Source organism: Peromyscus leucopus, chromosome 2 (assembly GCF_004664715.2).
Source record: "Peromyscus leucopus breed LL Stock chromosome 2, UCI_PerLeu_2.1, whole genome shotgun sequence".
NCBI lineage: Eukaryota > Metazoa > Chordata > Mammalia > Rodentia > Cricetidae > Peromyscus > Peromyscus leucopus.
In genome coordinates, this window is record NC_051064.1 from 97,587,403 (window position 1) to 97,604,184 (window position 16,782).

The following is a 16,782-nucleotide window of genomic DNA, read 5'->3' on the forward strand; positions in this document are numbered from 1 at the left end:
TCCCAAATCTGGTAGCTGTCCCCTAGGGTATGGGAGAGTCTGAGGAATTCAGGATACTGTTAACTGACCCATGTTCGAAAAATAATAGTAACCTGATAGTGCATGGTAGATAAGTGTCCTAGTTAGAGTTTATATAGCTATGATGAAGCATTATTACTAAAAGCAACTTGGGGAGGAAAGGATTTATTTCACTTAGACTGTGTCATAGTTCATCGTCGAAAGCAGCCAGGGTAAGAACTCAGAATAGGGCAGGAAATCCGGAGGTAGGAGATGATGCAGAGGCCATGAACACTTGCTGCTTACTGGCTTGTTCCCTATGGCTTGCTCAGTCTGCATTCTTATAGAACCCAGAGCCATGAATGTGCCTACCCACAATGAGCCGAACCCTTCTATATCAATCACTAATTAAGAAAATGTCAAATAGGCTTGCCTACAGCCTGATTTTTTAAAAAATTATTCATTCATTTATTAATTTAGATACTTGTCTCTCTGTAGCCTTTACTATCCTGGAACTCACTATGTAGACCAAGTTGGTTTTGAATTCACAGATATGCACTTGTCTCTGCCTTCTGATAGCTGGCATGAAAGGTGTGTACAGTCACACCTGGCTTTATATCCTGATCTTGTGAAGACATTTTCCTTATTTAGGTTCCCTCCTCTCAGATGACTCTAGTTTGTATCAAGCTGCCACGAAACTAGCCAGAATGATAAGTAAAAGTATATTTGAGGAAGAAGGAAGGAAATCTGTGAAAAGTTTCTTAGTGATGTTCTCTTTCAGATAGTCTAATAGTGAGTTTTTTTTACATACTGTTTTTTTTTACATACTGTTACATTCTCTTTTTATGCCTATATAGGTTAAAGAAGATAATCAGGAAATAGCCAGCATGGAGAGACAGTAAGTACCTTTGAAGCATGAAATTTCATATTCATTCATCTTTCATATTACATCCTAAAGTTTTAATATGCTTTATAGGCATTTTTCTTGTAGTTCACATTAATGATTTATTGAACTTTCAGTCTCCAGCTTTTAATTCTGAGTCATTGCCTAGTATAATTGCTCTGAAAAATAGCTTTATTAAGAGATGGCTTATGTACATTACATATTTAAAGCATACAATTCAGAGCTTTTTGTTATATTTACAGTTAGACAACCAGCACCCACAATTGAGTCTTCCCAACAAAATCCCATAGCTTTTAGCCATTGCTTTCCTTACCCTCCCTACTCTATGTCAGTGTATTTACCTGTTCTGGATGTTTCATATGTGTAATCACACAGCTTTTGGTCCTCTGTGGCTATGTGCTTTCATTTAGCCTAACATTTTCAAGGATGGTCTGTGGTTTAATTCCAATTAATATTCTCTTGTATGCATATGATATGTTTTATTTATTCATCAGTTGGTAGACTTTGACTTATTTCTATTTTGTGGCTATTAGGAATCATACTTGCATGAACACCTATGAGCTGGTTCTGTGGGAGCATTTATTTATTTATTTTTTGCTTCTCTTGTGTAAATGTTCAGGAATAGGATTGCTGGCTCATATGGTTACTTTATGCTTTACTTTATAAATATTGAGTCCAGTCTAGATCAAATGATTACATAAAAAGCATTGTAAATCCTATACAAATAGACATTTTACATTTCTGCCTGCAGTATATCAGAGTCCAGGTTTTTATACATATTTATCACTTAGTATTATCTGTCTTTTTTTTATTATCTGTCATTTCATTATAGCCATGCCAGTGGACATGAATTACTATCTTTCTATGGCTTTTACTTGCAATTCCTTGATGACTTATGGTGTTGAATTTTTTCTCATGTGCTGTTGGCCATGAAAGTATATCTTCTTTGAAGAAGTGTTTATTAATGTCCTTTGCACATTCTCATGTGAGTTTTTTGTTTTTGTTTTTGTTTTTGTTTTTCGAGACAGGGTTTCTCTGTGTAGCTTTGCGCCTTTCCTGGAACTCACTTGGTAGCCCAGGCTGGCCTGGAACTCACAGAGATCCGCCTGGCTCTGCCTCCCGAGTGCTGGGATTAAAGGCGTGTGCCACCACCACCAGGCCGTGAATTTATTTTTGATAGTATTGAGTAAAATGAGTTCTTCATATATTCAAAATACAATTCACTCACCAGATACACAACTTAACAAAAATGCTCACATCCTATTAGATGTATTTAATCTTTGGTGATGTTCTGGTAGTAGTAAGTTTTCAATTTGATGATGCTCATTTATGTATTTTCTTTTGTTGCTTCTAAAGTTCATTAATATTTTTTTAACAGGTTAACAGATATAAAGGAAAAAATTAATCAGTTTAGTGAAGAAATTAGACAACTTGACATGGATTTAGAGGAACACCAAGGTAATGTTTGTGGTGTATTTTTGAGTTTTTAAAAAATGTAATTAACATACATCTGTATAGACATATTATGATCTCAGTGGCTTCTTAGAATTTATTATTTCTCTGTAATACTCCTAAATTTAGTTACTGAAATATCTACCAATATTATAAGTAGTATTAAAACAACTACTTGAATTGACTAAAATTTTAAGTAACCTAGTGATAGTGTAAAGTAAGTAAGTATTTAGTTTTCCAAAGGATTCTTTTTTTTTTTTTTTCCCCTAATGGAGGAGGTGACAGTCATGTAACAAATCCCACATGCTGTCGGATGTTCTGTATGTCAAATGTGTTGCTCTGATTGGCTAATAAATAAAACACTGATTGGCCAGTAGCCAGGCAGGAAGTAGAGGTGGGACAAGGAGAGAAGAGAATTCTGGAAAGTGGAAGGCTGAGTGAGAGAGACACTGCCAGCTGTTGTGAGAAAAAACAACAGGTTAAGATACTGGTAAGCCACAAGCCATGTAACAACTTATAGATTAATAAAAATGGGTTAATTTAAGATATAAAAGCAGTTAACAAAAAGCCTGCTACAGCCATACAGTTTATAAATAATATAAGCGTCTATGTGTTTATGTTATAAGTGGGCTGTCAGACTGCCAGGGCTTGGTGGGACTCAGAGAAAAAACTCCAGCTACACCCACAAGCAGCCCAGAGAGACTTGATTTTCTAGTTGGGCTCAGTTATAAGGAAACAAGCTCTGATTGTCCAGATTTTCCCCAGCCGAGGCCTTAATAGTAGAAGTTCTGTGGTGGGGTATGTGTGTGGGAGAAGAGGCGTGGGTGCTGTAATTCCTAACTAGCTTACTGTTGCTTTAGACAGTTCCCTTAACCGCAAATGAGTAAATGTGTTAACTGTGAACTAGTAAATTTGCTCCTGGATTAACAAGGAATAACTATATATTTTTATCAATTAGTGGGGGAAGTCGGGATAGTTTACCACTGAATGATAATAGACATTCACAGTAGGGAAAAGAGTTCCTTTTCTTAAACTTTGTTTTCACTTTGATTTTTTTTTTTTTTTTTTTTTTTTGTTGTTTTTTTGTTTTTCGAGACAGGGTTTCTCTGTGTAGCTTTGCGCCTTTCCTGGAACTCACTTGGTAGCCCAGGCTGGCCTGGAACTCACAGAGATCCGCCTGGCTCTGCCTCCCGAGTGCTGGGATTAAAGGCGTGCGCCACCACCGCCCGGCCTCACTTTGATTTTTAAAGATGGTATTTATGCCTTTTTGTTGTCATATAAAGGATATTTGTTTCTGTTGATCCATTGCTTACCTGACAGAGCACTCTACAAGAAACCTTTGAGTCCTAGCTAATCCATTTTAAACCTGTGAAAGCTCCAAGAAATTGCTAAATTCTCTAAGTTAGTGAGTAGTAGACTAGACTTAAACCAGAGTTTTTACTGACTCTAAATCTTAGTTCCATTGCCTAAGCCTAAGTTTGATTTTCTGATTCAAAGTACTTCATTTGTGAAATTAAAATGTTCTTAGAAACACATAGTTCTATCTACTTCTGGTTACTAATGGTCTTAATAAGGCTTCTGAGGTCAGGAAGACATTAGTTTAGGTAAGTAAACTTGCTTGTGCTTTAGTTTTCTGATCTGGGAGATGAGTATAATGGTAATGTCTCACTAAGGTTTATGTATTAAATGGCATTTGTAACAAAGATAGGCTTATAATAAACTAATACTAAAGTCATGTTAATTAAAAAATGTATTTACTCATTGTTTTTATTAACAAGATTATGTGTATTTATTGTTTCTAGCATGTTCTGAAGTATGTATACATTAGAATGGCTCAGTCCAGCTAGCATATGCATTACTTCACACATTATTTATGTAATGAGAGCAATTCAAAAATCCACTCTTCATAATCTTTAAGAATATACTACATTGTTGACTGGCATGGCAGCACACACCTTAAATCCCAACACTCAGGAGTCAGAGGCAGGTATGTCTCTATGAGTTTGAGGTCAGCCTGGTCTATATAATGAGTTTCTAGGACAGCAAAGTCTACATAACAGAGAAATCTTGTCTCAAAAGAACCAAGGGGGAAAAAAAGAATATATTTATACTAATGTTGTACAGTGGGTCTCTTTAATTGATTCTTATCTTACAATTTTTTGTAACTTTTGTCTGTTATTTCATTACTGTTGTTTATAAATGCAGAATATATGTATTCTGAGAAATCTGATGTTTTCAATTTTAGAAACTTTACAGATTCCATCCTAAGTATTTTTCATCCTAAACTATAATTTATAGTTTTATTTCTACTAAAATGATACATTTGGGAAGTAAAATATATTATTAATTGAACTTGTAAGATATATAGAATATGTAATGTTTTGCTTTTTTCCTTTTTGTTTCAAACATTTGTCTTTTTTATTAATGTAGAATAAAACAGTCCATAATTATGTAATAGTGATAAAAGCACATATAAGTATATGTGAATGTATAATATGTAAACAGATGTGCGTGTGTATATTCACAGGTAAGTGAATTGATGTATCAGGGATTTTTGTTGCTACTACTCTGCTGTGATCCTCCTTGGTTCTTGCAACAACTCAGGGGGTTGTAGAAGGTGACTTGTTAGAAGGTTACTTGTTAGTTCAGGACCTGTTTACTTTCTGCCTGAACTATTGCAGTAGCCTCCTAACTGGTTACTGCACCTACATTCTTGCCCCTTCTCAGTTTTTCCAATATAATTCTGCTAGAATGATTTATGTAAAATGTGACTTAGTGTCATTGTTTTGCTTAAATATGATTCACCTTGATGCACAAGGTAACAGAATTTTTTTATGTCAAATTAGATCTTCTGTAGTCTGATCTATCAGCCTCCTGTTCATCCCATAGTCATCTCTGCTCTGTCCCCTTTTTAAACCAGGTCTTGTTAAACCAGGTGTAGTTCAGGCTTGCCTAGAATTCACAGTATACTGCAGGCTGGCCTCAGCTTCCCCAAAGCAAGGATTACAGATAGGAACCATCAGGCCCAGCTCTGTAGCAATTTATTAATAACAGTCTACTTCTGTTCCCTTACGTTTCTCCTTATTACCATTTATTCAACTATATTATGCTCTAACCTTTGGCTTTCATTGTTTTCTTTTTAATTGTTTTTCTCTTCACCTGACTAAATTATTTTTTTTTTTTTTTGAGACTGTATTTTATTTCTGTATCTGAGTCTGGGCCTCTGATTGCCATAACATGCAAATAAGCATGACCTTAATCTCCTGTACCAATATCAAAACAAACTGTAGCAATTATCAGGGATCACTGCTCTCAGTTCACACTGTATCAGATGAGGAGCCTAAATTAGTAGTTATCAGTTGGTGAAGATGCTTCCCCTTTTTTGTCTAGGGTGAAGGTTCCCCCTTCCCCTAGAAGTTGTTACTACTCCTTCTTAGCCCACAGAATATACAGAAGCTGTCACCTGTTCCTCAGGACCATCCAGGGTGAGAAAGCCTAATGTTCTTCACTGTATTCCTCCAATGAGATAACCCTCCCAGACACCTGGATGTCTTGTAGCAGCCAAGGTAATAGCCTTTGTATGTTCTTTTTCTTTTTTCCCCTCCTTCTTTTCTTCCTTCCCTATTTCCTTCATTCCTTCCTTCTTTCTTTTTCTTTCTTTCTTCTGTGTGTGTTTATTTATTCGTTTTTAATCCACATCATAGTTTCCCCTCCCTTCTCTCCTCTCACTGTCTCCTCATGCCTCACCTACCTCCTCCTCCTCCGTTTCTCTTTAGAAAAAGGCAGGGCTCTCATGGATATCATCCAGCCATGGCTTATTGTTTCATTGAAACCAGGCACCTCCTCTCCTATTAAGGCAGGGCAAGGCAACCTGGTAGGAGGAAAGAGTCCCCAAACCAGTCAACAGAGTCAGATACAGCCCCTCTCCCACTGTTATGTGTTCCACAAGAAGACCAGGTTACACAACTGTAACATATGTGCAGAGGGCCGAAGTCAGTCCCATGCAGGCTTTCTTTTTTTTTTTTTTTTTTTTTTTTTTTTTTTTTAAGAGTTTTGGAGAGAAATTTAATAATTTTTTGTGTCAGGCCTCCAAAATGTTCACATTCCCTCCAGTACCGTTAAAAATATGTTTTATCCTTTGACCTAGTGAATATTTTTATGGGAAATTATTATTTTTTTTTGTCTTTTTTTAAATATATATATATATATATATATATATATATTATATATATATATATATAATTTTACAATACCATTCAGTTCTACATATCAGCCATGGGTTCCCCTATTCTCCCCCTCCCACCCCTTCCCCTTACCCCCAGCCTACCCTCCATTCCCACCTCTTCCAGGACAAGTCCTCCCCGAGGACTGCGATCAACCTGGTAGACTCAGTCCAGGGAGGTCCAGTCCCTTCCTCCCAGACTGAGCCAAGTGTCCCTGCATAAGTTCCAGGTTTCAAACAGCCAACTCATGCAATGAGCACAGGACTTGGTCCCACTGCCTAGTTGCCTCCCAAACTGATCAAGCCAATCAACTGTCTCACCTATTCAGAGGGCTTGATCCAGCTGGTGGCCCCTCAGCATTTGGTTCATAGTTCATGTGTTTCCATTCATTTGGCTATTTTTTTTTCAATAATTGAGTAAAACTGAAATTTATTATATGCCACAGTCGTCCTAGGGACCTCCATGCTATATATATAGCCTCTATGGTTCTATGGGTTGTGGTCTGATTGTGCTTTATTTTATATCTAGAATCCACCTATGAGTGAGTACATACCATAACTGTCTTTCTGGGTTTGGGTTACCTCACTCAGGATGATTTTTTCTAGTTCCATCCATTTGCCTGCAAATTTCATGCTTTCATTGTTTTTCTCTGCTGAGTAGTACTCCATTGTGTATATGTACCACATTTTTTTCATCCATTCTTCCATTGACGGGCATCTAGGTTGTTTCCAGGTTCTGGCTATTACAAATAGTGCTGCTATGACACCTGACTAAATTCTTATCCTATAAGATTTAACTCAGGCACCTTCTTACTGAACATAACTCTGAACTTCCTTTCCTAACAAGTTTCTAGGCTTAGCTAAGTAACTTTTCTCCTTGTTACTCGACCACCCTGTGTATCACAGTTGCCTACTTATGTGTTTGTCCTCCTTCTTAGATTGTAAGCCCTCAAGGGCAGGGATTACTTCTTAACTCACTTCAGTAATCTAGTTCATCAGCACTATATCTGGGAAGTAAATGTTTGTGGAATAACCTAAACAATCCAGAATTTAAGAGAGAGGGAACTGTACAATGGACTAAAGGTGAAAATTGAGTTCTAATCTCTTCTTTGGGTCTTCTCATTTTAGATTATAGGTTTGCACTCTCCATAGAAAGCTTGACTACAAAGATTTTATTACTTTTCCAGAGGATCCCTACTTTTGATTCATGTTTTCCAGTAAAGTGGTAGATTTTTGTCTGTGTCTGCATTTTCACCTGGGATGGTTAATTTGATTATCAACCTGATTTAATTATAAAGCACTTAAATTAGTGTATCTATGAGAGTGTTTTCTGTGGTGACTACCTTAGGGGGTAAGATCAGCTGAAATGTGGACAGTACCATTCCATAGGATAGGGACCCAAATGGCATAGACGTTTTCTCTCTCTGCTTCTTGGCTTACATGATGTGTGTTGTTCTGCTCCACCATACATTCTTTGCCATAATGTATGGAAACCTCTGAAAATAAGCTAAAACAAGTTTTTTCTCTCTTAAATTAATGCTAAAAATGAAAAAAAAAAACTATCATAGAAAATTGGTACCAAGCTGTTGGGGTCCACAGAGGTTTCCTAGTGAGATCTGAGCTTGCTTTACCCAGCAGGGCTGCATAAGGGGATAGATTGACCACATGGATAGTTTCTAAGTGTTTGGAAGGGTCTGTACTTGGCTGTGCTAGGGGAAGTCTTTTGCTCCACCCCTTGGCATTTCTATAAATAATTCTTTAGCAGAGACAGAAGGGACTGGTGTGTTTTGACCCAGGCCCTCCCGAGGCTATCCTGTGTTTCTTTCTCCTCTATATTTCTCTCTAAATCTCTTATCCCTCATACCTCAAGAGTATCCTGTGGGGAGAAAAATGGGGAACAGGTCTCCCACACCGAGCTGGGTGTGTTGATACAAGTTGATAATCCCAGTACCCAGAAGACTGAGGAAGGAGGATTGCTTTAAGTTCAAGGATAACTTGGGCTACATACTGAGTTCAAGGATAGCCTGGGCTATACTATCTCAAGTTCCTTTTTACTCACCTCTCACAAAAGAAAATTTCTAAAATAGGAGTGTATTGTGGCTATGACTAAATTTGGTATATGATCCTTAAGTCTTTGGAATTGATTTATAGGAGGGATTTTGAAAAGTTTGAATAAATGATCTAAAGAATGCCAAGAATACTATAATTCTGGTAGAAATTAAGAAGAGCAGGATACCAATAGTAATGCAAACAGTAAAGAGTATGCTCATGATGTTTTAAATGGGAGCAAGAACTAGATCATGCATATTTTATTCTGGCAATGAACTTGTCTGTGCTTTGTCTGTGTCCTGAGATTATGAGTTATGCTGAAATTTAAAGGACCAACTAGGTAATTTGGGAGAGGAAATTTCAGGGGAACTCAGCATTCTGGCAGTTGTATAGCTTATGCTAGCTGCTTTTTTGCCAGATTGACAGTGAGAATTGTGAGCCAAAAGCAGAGTGGAAAGATTTGAAAACTTGCCTGTCTCGAGAACAGCATGTAAAGTTAGGACCAAGGAAAGTGTGGCCCTTGAAGAGATTACAGCAGCCTGAGCCACCAAGTAAATATATCTTTAATTGCTCCTTTTTTATTTTTAAGTAAGTGCTTGCTACACACTGGCCTCAAAACCTTGGTGATCTTGCTAACTCAGCCTCCCAGGTGTGAACCAAATTACTTTTTGTATGAGCAAAGGAAAGTATGGAAAAATCATTGTTGCCTTGAGTAAGACAATCAGTAAGACTATAATAAAATAGACAAAACAGGGTATTACTAGCACCTTTTTTCTCAAGGCTTATATCTCATAGTCTTTCTCGCCTCCCCTACCCTTGGTGCTAAGGAGGAAACCAGGGCCTCATGTATGATAGCCACTTGCTTTTGGGAAAACAATTGCTAGGAGATATTTATTTTCATTGTAAATTAATACTTGAGAGTTTACATTTCATGCTTTAGTCCCCCACTGTAACATTTCTTGGTTCATTTAACCTCAAGCCAGACCTTTGTTTTTCTCTTTACTCCTTTATGTTAAATAAATTCTGATAATAACAGTATTTCCATTATTAATGCATGCCCAAACCTTTTGTGGGATAGGTGCTGAAGACAAGTAAGTACCCTTCTGTGCAGAATTGCTGGGGGTTTTTGAAATCATGTGGTTTTCAGCTTTACCCATTGCTAGCTTAGGCTGAAGGTTTTTCAGTTCTGCTAAATTAGTTACCAGTTGTCCATCTGTTTCTGTTTTCCAAATTTTTATTCCTACTGCTTTCTTTCCTATTCCCCATTCTTGGGAGTTTATACTTTAAAAAGCAAACTAACAAAAAAGCAGCTTTTTATTGTAGCTTTAAGAGGGTTTGGAGAAGAGTAATTATTGGAAATGGGTGTTTAGCTGGCTTTAGTGGTGCACTTTTTTAATCCCAGCACTCAGGAGGCAGGCACATCTGAGTGGGAGGCCAGCCTGGTCTACAGAGTGAGTTCCAGGACAGAAGTATGTGTGCAAGCTACTGTCTTTATTGAAGTCCCTAATTAGAAAATTGACTTAGAATCTTTAAGAGTTCATCACCTTAAGTGTGCTTCATTTTTCTGTTTTTTAGTGTTTTGTAGGTGTGTGTTTGTGTGTTTGATTGCAGATGACCATTCTCATACATTTTCATTGACTTTTCAGTTTGCCTCAGTCATTGTTTTCTGCTCTTAAAATTATTATTATTTTTATCATAATATGGTAGCAAACTTCTCTAATCATAACAGTTGTGAGGGGGATTCAAGATTTCAGGTTCAAAGGACATGCTACAAAGTGAAACCCTGTCAGAAACAAAACAGTGCCCACGCTGGGTTTGCTCCTGTGGTCTCAGCTTCTCAGAAGGCTAGGTCAAAAGAAGCTAGGCTAGAGGATAACTTGAGATCAGGAGTCAGAGGGGAACCTGAGCAATGTAGTGAGACCTTGATATATCTATCAGATATATATTTGCTGTAATGAATTCAAACAATAAAAAAGCATATGTAGTAAAAAGTTGTCTTTTCAAACTCATCTAAGTCTTCAGAGGTAATCATTGTTTATGTTTAGTCTTTAATTAGATTTGTTCTAAATTTATAAACATTTTTAAATGAAGTAAAACTATATAGTTCTTTTAAGCCTGAGTATTTTCTTTTAACTATTACATTAGTTTCCTTTCTGTTGCTGTGATAAAATACCCCGAGAAGAGCAACCTAAGGAAGAAAGGGTTGATTTTACAGTTTGAGAGGAGATACAGTCTATCAGGGTAGTAGGAGCATGGGGCTAGCCCAGCAGTCAGGAAGCAGAGAAATCACATTTCATCCTCCCAGGGGAAGTTGAGAGCCATGATGAACTAGGATCAGGCTATAAAACCCCAAGGTCTGCCCCAATGCTCTTACTTCCCTCTAGCACAGCTTTACCTCCCAAAGGTTCCACAACTCCCCAAACAGTGCTGCTATCTGGGGACCAAATGTTCAAACAGATGAGCTTATGGGGATATTTTATAATCAAACCACAAAAACTATATAATGTACATCATTCTATATGAAGATGCATATTTCATTTACCCTTAGGAGCTAAAGGCTCAAGAATGATGCTGGTGCATCTTAAGCACTGTGACAACCATTAGCTGCCATCACACTTGTGGTTGTATAGTATTCACTGTCTCAACATTGACATTAAAGCTATATCTAATTTTTCATTATCAAAAATGCGTAATGGCATATGCCTTTAATCTCAGTATTTGGGAAGCAGAGGCAGGTGAGTTCAAGTTCAAGGCCAGCCTGTTCTATGTAGTGAGTCTGTGGACAACAAGGGCTCTATAGTCAGACCCTGACTCAGAACAAATGTGATGCCATAGATATTCTTGTACATCGTGTTTATCAACATGTGCAATCAACAGAATAAATTTCAACAAGTGAAATTTTAACCAGAATAAATTAGAATTACTACTTTTAATTGTGGTAATTTCTCAAAAGATTGAACCATTTACTACAACTAGGAAGTTTTATGTGGACATTGTTATTCACCAATACAAGCTATATAAATGTTCTAGGTTTTGTTAGTTAAAGTAATATACTCACTCCATGACTATTCCAAACTTCTGTGACTATTGCGAAGGGCCTGAATATGCAGTTTTATCAAGATCCATAAGGTGGGGCTAATTTTCTGAGAATCTGTTTATGTAGATTAGACTTAACATACACAGTTAACAAGGTACAGTCACATTCACACACTTTTGCAAGAAGAATGTTTGATCATTGTTCCTAAAATTTATGCCTTCATTTGTAGAATCCACTATTACCCCAGATTTGAATTAGATAGCATGATAAATATCATGATTATTAATCTATCACAGACATAAATATCTGATATGGCAGTGTGGTAGATATAATAGACATACATATGAAGTATGTAGGGCCTCCAAATCACTGTCCTAACATGAGATAATTACTTATAACTTATTCCATAATTTATATGCAGCTTTGAAGAATCAAAATATACTTACTTTGCCAGTAGGATACTACATTTTTTTTTATGTAAGGTATCTGTGTAGCCCTGTCTATCCTCTAACTTGCATAAGACACTTCTTATACAGATAGTTCATAAGGCTCGTTTTAGGAGTCTTTTATTAGTAGTGGTATACAGGTAAAATAAAAAAATTAAGGCAGAATGTTTGTAAATCCTGCAACTAAACATGTCTTGACTTGAGTCCATACAGTGCTACTTTGTTTGATCTTAGACATGTTCTTTAGGTGCACCCAAACCAACCTCACTTTTTTCATCTTTAAAAAAATTTCAATTTATTATTATTATTGGTGTGTGTGTGATGGGGGGGGGCAAGGAGAGAAGTGTTGTGAGTTCAGGTGTGTGTATGCCATGAGGTTGTATGGAGATCAGAAGATAACTCTCAGGAGTTGATTTTCTCCTTCTGTCATGAATTTTAGGGATTTCACTCAGACTATCCAGCTTGCAAGACAAATGCTTTTATAAAACCTCAGTGCCATCTCACTGGTCCACTTTCTTCACCTTTAAAGGGGAAGTAAGAGTTGTTCATGGAACTACATGCCTATAATTTAAACACTTAGAAGACTGAGGCAGAAGGATTGTGAGTTCGAGGCCAACCATGGAACTGCCAAGGGATGGGTATATCACTTTAACTAACAAAAACTAAGACATATATATATATATATATATATATATATATATATATATATATATATAACTATATTGATGAGGGACAGTTTCTACATAGTGCTTGAGGCCAGTTCCAGGTCAGCCTGAGTTACAAAAGCAAAACCTTATTTAAGAGGCACAGGGTGGAGGGGGGGCATAACATGAGTGCTTACCACTTAAGATTTTTGTGGTAAAAAAATGAATGTGTATATGACTAAGAGTATCAATAAAAAAATGCTTACATATTAGTTGTTAGCATTGTTACCATGAATGCCATTACCTTGTACACTGAAACTTGAGTACTTTGGTTATTTTCACAAACATATCTAGAAAGCGTTTTCCTATTTGTAATTTGTTCAAATGGCACCTACCATTACTAGCCTGTGGATCCTCAGTATATTTCCAAGGAAGAGCAACTCATTGAATATGGACATTGACTTAGCAATACTATCTGGTTTTCATCAGAGTTGTGTTATCTCAACACCATCTGAAACTGATTAGGAATGCAGATTCCAAGGCCCTACCTGAGACTTCAGTTTGAAACCATGAGGCTAGGGCTCGATATTTTGTGTATTAGCCACCCTCCTAATAACTTGAATTCCTAATAACTTGAATTCATACTAATGTTTGATAACCACTGTTTTGGAAAATAACTGAGGCCCTTATGTTGTATTTGGTACATGCCACTACTAAGATGGAATCTAAAGTACGAACTTCTACATTGTTGTTTGCTTTCCTTAGAGGCTTTTAGCCGTAACTTCGTACTTCCCTATTTCGAGAATTTGGACTTGCTTGTTTTGTTTTGTTTGTTTTTGAAGCAGCCTCACCAAACCCACGTGGTCTGACACTCACTGTGACGGTTAATATTAACCAACAAGCTTTCTAGGCATGCCTGAGAGGGATTAGGTTGAGGCGGGAAGACCCACATTAACTAAGGGTGGGGCCATTACACGGGGTGTCACCTACACTGAATAAAAAGGAGACATCAAGCCACACACTAGTATTCACCTGTGTTTGCTTATAAACTGTAAACCTGATGAGACCAGTTGCTATGACTTCCTTGCCTCATGGACTGTACCCTTCCTACATATCATCAAGCAGTATGTAGACATTGTCCCTCACTAATGCAAGCTATACACACACACACACACACACACACACACACACACACACACACACACACACACACACACACACATACACACACACACACACACACATATATGTATATATATACCACTTCTGTGTAGCCCTGAGAGAAGTAATTAGTATATGCAAAATCCCCCTGCCTTAACCTCTCAGAAGCTGCCAATTCTTACTGTGTATTTTAAAGTGTACTTTGTAGCTTAGGAGTATTGTTGTTTCTCTAGCTGAAAACAAACATCTTTGTCAAAATCTAAACTATTTTGCAAGTTGGATGATGCCTAAAGTGAAAAGTTAGTTTAAATCATTAATTTTTATGTGCTCATTTTAACATAGCAATTTAAAAATATTTGAAATAGAAATTTATTGCGTACTGCTACATTGACAGGAAAGAAGTAGGTAGAGGGGAGACTAAATATATGGAATTTAATAGGATATCCAAGCTAACTGAAATTGAAATAGGAGAAATTGTCATGGCTCACTAAATGCGTGAAAGTGTTAGAGGGGATCTGAAATAACAGCTCAGTATAAATTAATGTGGTGTCACCTCAAAAGCAGCTAAAATCATAGTTTGCATTAACAAAAGTTGGTTATATAGACTAGGAAGTAGTAGTCTTGAAAGATAATGAACAAGAACTTATTCATAGTAGAGATCAGAATGGTAATAGAGAAGCTATTCCACAGGAGAAACAATAGAAGTGAGATGAGTAGGAGATAGTTTGCCTCAGAGAACCCAGGTACCGAAAGAAATTGATCTGGATGCTGATATTGTAAGTGAGAGAGCAGTGAAACCACTGAACTAGACTGCTCTGTGGGTATAAAGAAGAAAGGCTTATTGTAAATATGGAACTGCCTTATGGCTATCTCTCAGGTGGTAGAGAATAGCTAGAGGTGTTTGGGGCAGTCCAAAGCTGCCATGGCTACCTCTTGGGAGCAGAGAGAAGTGAGAGGGTAGGGGAAGCCTTGCATGTTATAAAGGGACAGTAGATGCAGGGAGGCAGTTATGCAAGCCAGAGCAGCCTGGGAACTAGGGGACCAGAAGAGCCCGGGTTGCTTTGATATGAACCACAAGTACATGTTAATAGGGATCAAAGGAGTCTGAAGGATAGCATGGGCTTTCATACATACCACAGGTATTTCCAATAGGGAACCAGAGGCCCTATTCACTAGAGCTAAGGGGAAATAAGGGAAATGCTTCTTCCTGGAAGATAGAAACACAGGTTTCTGGGAAATGTCCAGCCTGAGCTAAGCCTTAGTTAGTTCTAGACTGTGTTAGTTCTCAAACCCCAAATCCTCCCCAAATGGTAGTGCCATTAAATGACAGTCTGGACTGTGTTCTACCTGCATCTGTACCTGTACACCATTTGGGTGCAGTGCTTGTGGAGGCCAGAAGAGGTCACTAGATTCCCTGGAACTTGAGTCACAAGACAGTTGTGAGCTGCCATGTGGGTGCTGGAAATCAAACATCTTCTGGAAAAGCAGCCAGGGCTCTTTAATCACTGAGCCATCTCTCTAACCCCATTAATTTAATTTTTAAAAGATTTCATGTGTGTGTGTGTGTGTGTGTGTGTGTGTGTGTGTGTGTGTGTGTGTGTGTGTGTACACCTGTGCAAATGCCTATGGAGTCCAGAAGAGAGCGCTGAAACTCCTGGAGCTGGAGTTAGAAGTAGTTGTGAGCCACCCAATAATGAATACTAGGAACTGAAATCTGTTCTTCCTGAAGAGCAGCATCTTAACCACCAAAACATCTGTCCAGCTCCAGATATTAATTTTCTATTGAGAAAACAGCATAGTGCTGTGGGATGTTCTGTATGTTAAATGTGTTGCTCTGATTGGTTAATAAACAAAACACTGATTGGCCAGTGGCCAGGCGGGAAGTATAGGCAAGACAAGGAGAGAGGAGAATTCTGGGAAATGGAAAGCTGAGTCAGAGAGACGCTGCCAGCTGTGCCATGAGATGTTAAGATACTGGTAAGCCACAAGCCACGTGGCAACTTATAGAGTAATAGAAATGAGTTAATTTAAGATAGAAGAGCTAGATAGCAAGAAGCCTGCCACGGCCATACAGTTTGTAAGCAATATAAGTCTCTGTGTGTTTACTTGGTTGGGTCTGAGTGGCTGTGGGACTCGTGGGTGAGAGAGATTTGTCCTGACCATGGGCCAGGCAGGACCAGAAAAACTCTAGCTACAGCATAGACCAGTTCACTAATGTTCTGACTTGTCTCTGTCTCAAGAGCGATCAGGTATTTTTGTTTTGAAGCTTTGGAATCTTCTGAGATTTGCAGAAGCTCTGTTTCATCTAATCCCACTGGCCAGGTGTGTAAATCAAGATGTTGGCCAGATGTGCCTTCCCATTGAGTATATTGGCAACAAGAAGGGTGGGTTTATGTGGTGTGGAAGAGAGGACTCCTAGGTTCCTGACTTAAATGATGGTAGATGGTAAGGGCAATCAAAATAATAGAAAATAAAGGGATACACATTTTGAGGCAAACTGCTGATAAGTTTAATGTATATACTGTGTTTTAGGTTCCCAGAGGACATCTAAATACTAATATAGTAAGGAATTAGATGAAAGAATATGAAAATTGGGAAACAGTTAAAATCACAGGACTAAATGAAATTGTCATCTATATAGTACAGTTTTGGGAGTCAGTTCAAGGCTAGAGAGTTGGCTCAGAAGATAAAGGCACTTGCCCCATTCAGGGCAACCTAAGCTTGATCCCAGATCCCACATGGTAGAAGGAGAGAGACACTTCCCACAAGTCTTTTTCAAAATGACCTTCACATGTGTGTGTGGCACATATGAGTGCATATACACAAAATATACATGTAAACAAATCAATTGAGAAGACTCAGGTTTAAAT

At 37.7% G+C, this 16,782-nt stretch overlaps 1 protein-coding gene across 5 annotated transcripts in view; it reads left to right on the forward strand.

Moving 5' to 3' along the window:
* Ift74 (intraflagellar transport 74) overlaps window positions 1-16,782 on the forward strand; it is an 86,160-nt gene that overhangs the window by 50,580 nt on the left and 18,798 nt on the right. For all 5 annotated transcript variants that reach the window (XM_028870319.2, XM_028870318.2, XM_037202710.1 and 2 more), the window contains 2 exons: window positions 855-895; window positions 2,280-2,359. In XM_028870319.2, the coding sequence (XP_028726152.1) occupies window positions 855-895; window positions 2,280-2,359 (121 nt within the window). The remainder of the gene's footprint in view (window positions 1-854; window positions 896-2,279; window positions 2,360-16,782) is intronic.